General features: G+C 35.2%; 1 protein-coding gene across 1 annotated transcript in view; it reads right to left on the reverse strand.

The window, feature by feature from the left end:
- osa (trithorax group protein osa) overlaps positions 1-9235 on the reverse strand; it is a 224733-nt gene that overhangs the window by 22235 nt on the left and 193263 nt on the right. Inside the window, exons 21-22 of the mRNA XM_071599114.1 lie at positions 2885-3100; positions 428-608 (exon numbers count right to left, since the gene is read on the reverse strand). Coding sequence (XP_071455215.1) covers positions 428-608; positions 2885-3100 — 397 coding nt within the window. The remainder of the gene's footprint in view (positions 1-427; positions 609-2884; positions 3101-9235) is intronic.

Genomic DNA, 9235 nt, shown 5'->3' on the forward strand with positions numbered 1-9235 from the left:
GAATTTGTAATAAATGAAGTATTTAACTACAAAATATTTTATTTCAAGAGTTATCCATGACAAGAGGTCTATAAGAATGGATTCCAACAATTCTTAGCTTCAGAACCAGAAATAATAAATTTCAGCATATAGAGTTTTAAAAATTAATTACGACATGCATTACATGATTTGGAAATGGTCACCTATGGAAGAGGATTGAGAGAGGGAGGAGGAATCCCGATGTAAATTGAAGCACTCATCATCACTTGTTTTTCCTATCCTAAAATATTTATCCGAAAACAGATGCTTCTCAAGATAAGAGCCAGCAATAGCTGGTAAGTTGATCATAATTCAAATTTAAAGAATTGGTCATTCCTATTTGGTAACCAAAATGCTCCATCCTCCCAAAGCACTTAAGGTCTCGTTGCATTAATGACAATATTTGTACCTGTCTGTGGCCTCGGGACCATAGGGCTGGTACATAGGTCGTCCAGGGTACTGCTGTCCAAACTCTTGACCCATTGGCCCCACTGCCCCTGGGTGGGGTGGTGGAGGACCACGGCCATACTGATCTTGATGGGGTGCATACTGAGAATATGGCCCCTGACTTTGGTAACCTTGCTGTAAACCTATGACAAGAAACAGCAACGTTAAATGAATGTATTTATGATAACTTGCATATGAAATGAGCTATATTTATTTTAACTTGAACCTTAATATGTTATTAAAATTATCATGTTTCAAAATAATTTTAGTAGCAATTCACAAACAAACTGATTTAATATCAACATGTCAACAAGTTGTGGAGTTTATTTATTTTCAATTATATTAAATTTACCAACCAACTTTATGCTACTTTAATTTGAAAACATAGAAAAAAACACATAACAAAAACTAAGACTTTTTACCAAATTAACATGCATCAAAATAAAATTATATTCCGATAATTTACATGCCTATGATAAATACATGGTACACAATATACTGGACATCATACAGAACAAATGAAAAAACGATTAATTCAATCTGTTTCGCATACCTTTAATAAAAATTAAATTATCAAAGACAAATATTTCAAATCAATTTTGTATTAGTATGTAATGAATAATCTGACTATGTCCATACGAGATTTTATGTATTTAACTAAGAGTTTACAATGTTGTTTTGTAATTGCTCATAAAAAAGACAATCTTTTACTAGCCATGACTTTATTAATTGTGCTAAAATTGTTGTCTGCTTTGATTTCTTAGGGGAAAATATACATGTAATGACATGGAAAACAGAGTGGTTGCTGTTGGAATAATTATCAAAGCACATCTATATGTACATACATTGCCATTTAATAATGAAAAGATAGGCATGCACCAGTTGCGTTCATATGGAACAACATAAAATTTGTTCCAAAGAATGAGGGTTAAGCATTGCACTTCATTCAGAATTGTTTGGCACACGTGAAAAAATAATATAAATTTATTTCCACAAGAGATCGGGAAACAAATCATATTAAAGCAAAAATTATAGACCTGCTATTTAAAAGAAAACCTTCAAGTTTTTGTGCATTTTATGAGAATAATTATCCCCATACCTTCGGTCCCTAATTTTCTATTAAAAACTGTGCGACCTTTTCTTGTAAAAATCATAATCCAGCTTGTTAAAGGAATGTTTCTGTCAATTGTGACTTCTGGAAAGCTAGGATTTGCATTGAGCATTTAATTACAATTGAAGAGCCGAAGAAATGCATTTTTGGCTGAGTCGGGCAAAGGAATATACCCAGCGCATGGTAGACGGAACAAAAGAAGATGAACAATATGATGCATTTGAGGGATACATAACATCTTATGCAAGGGTATTCCAAGTGCAGCCTTTGTTCCAATTGTGGAATAAAAAAAGGAGAACAAGTAGCCAACTGTCCACCACTGATATAAAACAACACATAACATTGAAGATAAGCTACCAAAACATTGAGAAAGAGATCATTTAACATACTTCTGCTCATGTTGTATGCTGTATTTTTCCCGGACAGTATATCCATTTAATGGACTTCAAAGGCTTTTTCAAGCAGAAATCAGTTGGCAATATGTTGCAAGATTTCAAATTTTTTAAATTATAACAATGGAAAACTATAGCAAACATAAGTTTAGAGCTATTCACTTGGCCTGTGATTTTAAGAAGCCTACGGCAAACTAACATTATTAAAAGTTGATAAATCCTACCTTTACTCAGAAACCTATCTCTAAAATAAGTTTTCATCAATTAAAAATTCATAATTTGTTTCAAGCCATGTGATGGGCAGCACCATCTTTTATCAATTTACCAAAATAATTACATGAGCTTTGAAACAAAAAAATGTCGAAGTAAAAATATGTGGCTGGCTCACAACAACCTCCAGATTAAGCTACTCCAATAGATTGATATTAATCATATTCAGCTGTAGGTTAAGCCACATAAAATTCATTTCACAGCAAGGCATCCTTAACATTAGAGATAGCACATGGAAGATTAACTAGGCTCTGCAAGAATTCTGGTTTTTAAAAAAGCTTAGAACAACATAACTTAGCCAACACATCATCTAAATCGTCTTCCTATCATCATATTCTAACATCCTTTTATGAACTGGCATAATTTTCAGGCATACCTAAGCTGTTTCAATTTCATGTGTCATCCACGAAGGTTGAAGAATTAACATTATAGGAATACTACTTAAAAGTTTTCTTTGTAAGAAAAGGAAGAATTTCAATGCAAAAATGAAAACCAAAAGAAAGAAGTCACCACACTCAAGGCATGCTACAGCCAATATCACAAGAGTTAATGAGGAAAGAGTTAACGAGGACACAATTAGAGAAACAAACAAACAAAACAAGACCAATCAGACAGCAACCTCTAATTGTTTCTAAGGCAATTTTACCTGGGGAACGGATGGGCACGGAGTTCCCAAAGTGAGGCGTAGGTGGAGGATGGGAGTGAGGAGGATGGTGGGCGATGGCAGCAAACTGCTGCGTGGTTGGAGGGGTTGTGGGAGTGGCCGAGGAAGCAGGCACGGGCCCCCGACCTGCTGGGGGTGGTACGAGGTGATCATCGAAGGGGTTGGAAACGCTTACGTTATCCCCTGCTCCCACAGCACCTGTCACAAGGGCAGGGCACAAGGAATAGGGGGTGACAACCGAAGACAAGAAGGCAGCAGGAAAAGGGGGGGGGGACAAGCGCACCATCTCAAAAGCTCTCAATGTTTTTGGGGAAACATTTGTGTCTTTTGATTCCAGCCAATCCTTGTTTAGTAAAGCTTGGCAATTTAAGTGGCACCAAGGCCAATACAATTCAGTAACATGTTGGCACATGAGGCGAGACACAAAGGATATTTTCCCCAAAAGATATCATTGACTACCTATTTTTCACTAGGCCTAGCAGAACAAGCCAATAAGATATAAAACTTTCTAAGCAAAGAACTTGAGGCAAGATAAATGAAATTGGGGAAATGCAGCAATAATGGTAGAAACTAACTTCAAGTAATCAACATGTTCATCAAATTAAAGTGCTCTTAACAACCCTATTAATGCATTCTACACAATACACGATATAAGGCAGTATGAAATACAATTAAGATTTAACAACTGTATTCTTAAAAGGAGCAACAAAATTATTTAAGAACATCAAGATTTGTCTATTGTATATATTGAAATTTCATTTGAAGTCTATACAAAATGACTTTAACCAAGGTTAAAATCATTTTTAAGTACAAGCTTGAGAATATCTCCCATACTTAGCAAGCATGAAATGGGCTACTACAAACAATTTCATGTAACCAACATGTGCAAAGTCACAGTATCAATTGGATGTTTCTCAACCTTAACTTTAGTAAACTTTTAAAGAAGTTTAATTGAGTTGTTCTGTAAATTGACTGAATTAAACATGGGGTTAGATGCCCATAAAAATTATGATAGGTGCAATGGTTACCAGATATTTTGCCATAAGTAGTAGAAGTAACAGAAGCAAAAGCACATGTAAATCTTGAGTGAGCTTGTAGTTAAAAAAAATTAAATAATTATGCACAATAGAGCTTCTCTTACTTTGCTAAATATAAAAACTGTGTGATACGACGTATTAAATAAACTAACTTGGTTACTGAATGTAATTAACTGCTTTTTGATTGAAAAATGTTATGATAAAATTATTAACATAATACAAATTAATACAATATTGGATCCTTCTGAAAATGTTATGATTTCTTTTTTTGCATGAATAAAACTAGAGATATACACATACAATATCCACAAATACATCAAGAGAATGAATAACATATTGTTTGAGATGCTGAATAATGATGCCAAATTTTAAAATCAAATACCTTGGAAACTGTGTCATATGCACAGAAATTGCTGTCTTTGTGATGTTAAAGAACTGCAAAAACTAGATTTTATAGGCATTTTTTGCTTGATTAGTACTTGTATACTTTACATTTGCATTACTTTCATCTCCAATGAATAACCATTTATTAAATTCTGTGACACTGCTAAAGATACTACTGTTGTACCTCCCACGTTAACATGTGACTTCACATATATATATAATCACATATATATATAATCACATATATATATATAATCTCATCTGCAAATCTCCATAGTTAACACAAGTAATCACTAATGATAGTGTGTTGTTCACCGGCCTCCATTATTGAGTTTTGGGTGGTGCTATTTATTTTTTTCACACTATTGACAAGCCACTGATGTTTATGCTCCACTTGGTATATAGCATTCCAAATGTATGTGTTGCAAATTTCAACAACTGTACTCCAACTTTGTAAATGTATAATTAAAAATGATGTCAGTAAGAATACATTTCTTTCTCAGAAATACCTTGCTAATGGACTTAAAAAAAAAGGCCAAAAAAATGAGGGTAAAGTACTTCAGGATAAATAAGCCTAAAGCCTATTTAGCTGTTACAGTAGCAAGGAAATTAGAATAAATGCATGATAAAGAAAAGGCCAGAACATTTTTAAATAGATCAAAACTGCATTTGATTAAGATTAGATAAAGAAATCCGGTTTTTAAGGAAAGAAAATGTCTTCAGGTGTACGAGTGGTGAACACAGAAATGAATAGGAAGAAGAAAAAACTCAAAGAGGTTAATAGAATGTTAACAAATGGTGAAGTCAGTAAGGGAAATACAGTAAACCTTTAAGGAGGAATGTTTAGGTTGAGTTATTAAAAGGGAAAATGCAGTTTAACAGATAGGAGGGAGGACAACATATGCAATTTCGGAGAGCATGAAGAAGTGGACATTAAGAAGAGCTGAAGCAACAGATTATGTACAGAAAAAACTGAGATTACATGGAATGTGTTCGGTAGGTCACAACTTCATGTGATGGTTAACCAACCCTTCAGCCAAATGTGAAATTACAGCAAAAGAAGTCATGTCATCATCAACATACACTATGCACCTTGATTTAACTTTTGTAATGCCAAAATATTCTTACTCTTAAACTTTAACCTACAAGTGTGGGCAATGACAGTCACTTGAAAAATGGAAAAGCTTTAGTCACCGTTTACAAAAAGCATTTGAATAGAAGTGAAAAAATCTTTACATTGGCCATGAACATATTCCTTTGAGCATGCATTTCAGTGTATAGAAAGAAACCCGCATATTCTGACAAAGCGTAAAGCGTGCACAGGGAGGCCCGAAAACTCAAACACATTTGAAAAAAAGTGCGCACCAGGGCCGTTTGTGCCATACAAAAGGTTGAAATTATATTAAAAAGCTAAAAAGTGGACATTTTACTTCTTCCTCAGTAGCAGTATTAATTGTAATGGACCGGACAAGGAAGCAAAAATAATCTCGTTAGATAAAAAATAGTTCAGTAGATGGGATGAGAGAGTTAGCATGACATTTTTTAGGAAAGAACTTCTTTTCGAGGATAATCAGTCCTTTCAAAACTATTTACAATGGATTCAAAACTTTTGCACGTAGACTACAAGATCATATCTGACAGAAATTAAGAAATAAGAACACTGCTATGATGAATGCCCGACCAGAGAGATTATTAACAACTGTTAAGGCTCGTTGCATGAACCTTGTCAACCGTTGCATGAACCTTGTCAACATTTAGAACATCAAACTGAATCTTCAAAGTCTGTCTTGAACCAGATGATTCCTGAAATTTGTGCCATAGTGGGGGAAGACAGTAAAAAAGAAAGATAGTGGATGCACCACTATAGTTGCAGTCTATTCTTTTTGCCATAGAGACTAGATTTTTGCTCTCAGGGGACACAATGCCCGAACACCAAATTACTACCATTTCTCATTGCTTGCAGCTTCCACTTTACATTAGGCAAGCAAACCAGTTGGACTGAAAACTTTGGTAAATGGTCACCACATTCATGTATCCTCAGAGATGCACTTCCACACATGACAATAGATTAACCTGCAAAACAGGCAACATCCTACAGAATAGTCTGGGTAATATATAAGGGAATCCGAGTAACTCCCAACATTTTGGTTTTGTACTGAAAGGAATATGTAAATGGGAACTTATAGACATATGGAGAAGGTTTTTAAAAAGGTTGCATGGTATGCATTTGATGAAATTTAAAAAAAATGAGTACTTTAAAAGCCTTTAACTATTTCAATCTGCCTCACTACTACCAGTATTTAAATATTGATTTTCCCTGCACCCCTTTTAGAAATGTCTAAAGGGTACCATAGAGTGACTAAACCACATAACTTTCTTTTCACACAAACATAGGCCTTCTTTGCCTGAACTACAGACTGGCAAAATTTTTGAAATATCCCATTTAATGAATCAAACTAATAATAGAATAAAGGATTTCTAATGAACCATTGCTTAGTGTGACAATAAATCATGAAATTATCCACATCACATTACATTTTCATTGCATGTTTCATTACTCTCTGTATTCTCATTTGTTGAAAATTAATTCTTTCCCATTCAATTGTAACTATGACTTTGTACACATTAAGAATTTAACACTTGCATATCAGCATTAAAAAAGATACAAATAAATAATGTATATTCTGGTCCATTATTAGTGAGGCTGCAGCATGCTTTAAAACTACAGCTCTGCATATACCAAATTAGCCTAACACAATGAAGAATATCTATTACACAAGGTTTTTTTAAGTCTTAAAGAGGTAACTCTTTAACCTTAGATGATTAAATCTAAAAGCCCACAATTGATAAATTTCACATTCAGTTCACACCGCAATTACCTTTAGAATGCCACAAAATATGAAAGTAATGACATTTTTCCTTCGATGTTAAGAAAAATTGGCTAAAAATGTATAAGGTATCTCAGTTAATATCAAGATCAACTACGTATGTTAAGTGTTCACTTTCATAATTAAGAATTTTTACTTAAGCAGTGCACCTAGCTATTTTAGTTTTTGTGCAACTAAAGACCCAAAATTCCAGTAGAAGTTCAGTTTGAAACCTAGATTACAACCTCATATTTTTCACTAAACAAACCAATATTCTTGAAATTCTCAACTCTATTGACTAACCATGATATTTTCCTAAATGAAAATCATCATTAAAACAGATTGTCACATTATTAATGGTGAGCCCTATCTACGAGGGTCATCCGGAAAGTAGTACCCGTTCGTGAAATAAAGACACAAAAGTAAATATTAACAAACATAAAAAATTTTATTTGAAAGAGGATACTTTAAACTACTTCTCAACATAATCTCCAAGCAAATTAAGGCATTTGTCATAACGTGTGACAAGTTTCTGTATTCCTGCTGCATAGTCCTTCGCCGCCAGCTCATTGAGATACAGGGTCACTCCTTTAAGTTCTTCATCGCTGTCAAATCTTTTTCCTGCCAAAAAGTCTTTAAGCTTTGTAAAGAGATGAAAATCTGAAGGGGCCAAGTCCGGGCTATACGGTCGATGGTCGAAAGTTTCCCATTTGAATTGCTGCAAAAGTTTTTGTGTTATCCCAGCTGCATGAGGCCTGGCATTGTCATGAACGAGAATGACACCAGTAGACAATAGACCTCGCCGCCGATTTTGTATTGCCCGCCGTAATTTCTTTAATGTTTCACAATACGCATTGGCATTAATAGTGTCTCCACGGGCCATAAAATCAATAAGCAATACACCTCGTCGATCCCAGAAAATGGTTGCCATGAGTTTCCTGGTGGACAGAACTGTCTTGAATTTTTTTGGTTTGTTTGGTGAATGAGCATGATGCCACTCCATTGACTGTCGTTTACTCTCAGGTGATGCATAACAAACCCATGTTTCGTCACCAGTAATTATGCGAGTCAAGAAAGAGTCTCCTTCATCAGAATAACGTCCCAAAAACGTCAGTGCTGCAGCCATACGCTTGGTTTTGTGCTCATCTGTAAGCTTGCGAGGGACCCATCTTGCACAAATTTTTGCATAATGCAGATGGTGTTTAACAATTTCATGAACAATTGTTCGAGAAACATTGGGAAAATGCTCACAGATGTCATCAATTGTGACGCGCCGATCGTTCCTCACGAATTCGTCAACTGAGCTCACCAGTTGGTCTGTAATGACAGACGGTCTCCCCGAACGCTCATCATCGTGTGTGTTCCCCCTCCCCATGTTGAAGTTGCGACACCACCGCCGAACAGACGACTCGTCCATTACATTGTCTCCATACACCTCCTTTAATTGGCGATGAATATCACATGGGCGAACGTTTCTTGCATTGAGGAATTTAATCACTGCCCTCACTTCACAACTGGCGGCGTTCTCAATTTTTTTAAACATTGTAAACAATCACAGAAACAACACAGGCAATGCTAGCGTCACGCAACTTGGCTCAGAGAAGGCAGACAAGCCACTGAAGCTATCTGACCTCGTCCAGCGGCTACTCGCGTCATCAGCACTTCATGCGGCACGAACGGGTACTACTTTCCGGATGACCCTCGTATGAGGGACTTTGAACACATGACATGAAATTGCATTTCAGTGATATGGTGAACAGTTAAGCAATCTAGAACAATAACCATATTTTCCAGTGTATTACCAGATTCTGTGATTCTAAGTACTTTTACTCATCAAATAAAATTCTCATAACAACAATTTTCCTGAAGGATTGACAGTAAAATCACTGTATTTTCCCATCGATAACCTGCGTGTTATCTATACAAAAATGTTCAGATGATCGAAAAAATAACGATGCACATTACGTAATGAAAATTTAAAAAAATCCAAACATTTACATTCATATGCATAAAATAATTTAAAGAAGAGTCCCGCAAAAATAAAT

The sequence above is a fragment of the Hetaerina americana genome, unplaced genomic scaffold (genome assembly GCF_022747635.1).
Source record: "Hetaerina americana unplaced genomic scaffold, ioHetAmer1.1.p SCAF_1, whole genome shotgun sequence".
In the NCBI taxonomy this organism is placed as follows: Eukaryota; Metazoa; Arthropoda; class Insecta; order Odonata; family Calopterygidae; genus Hetaerina; species Hetaerina americana.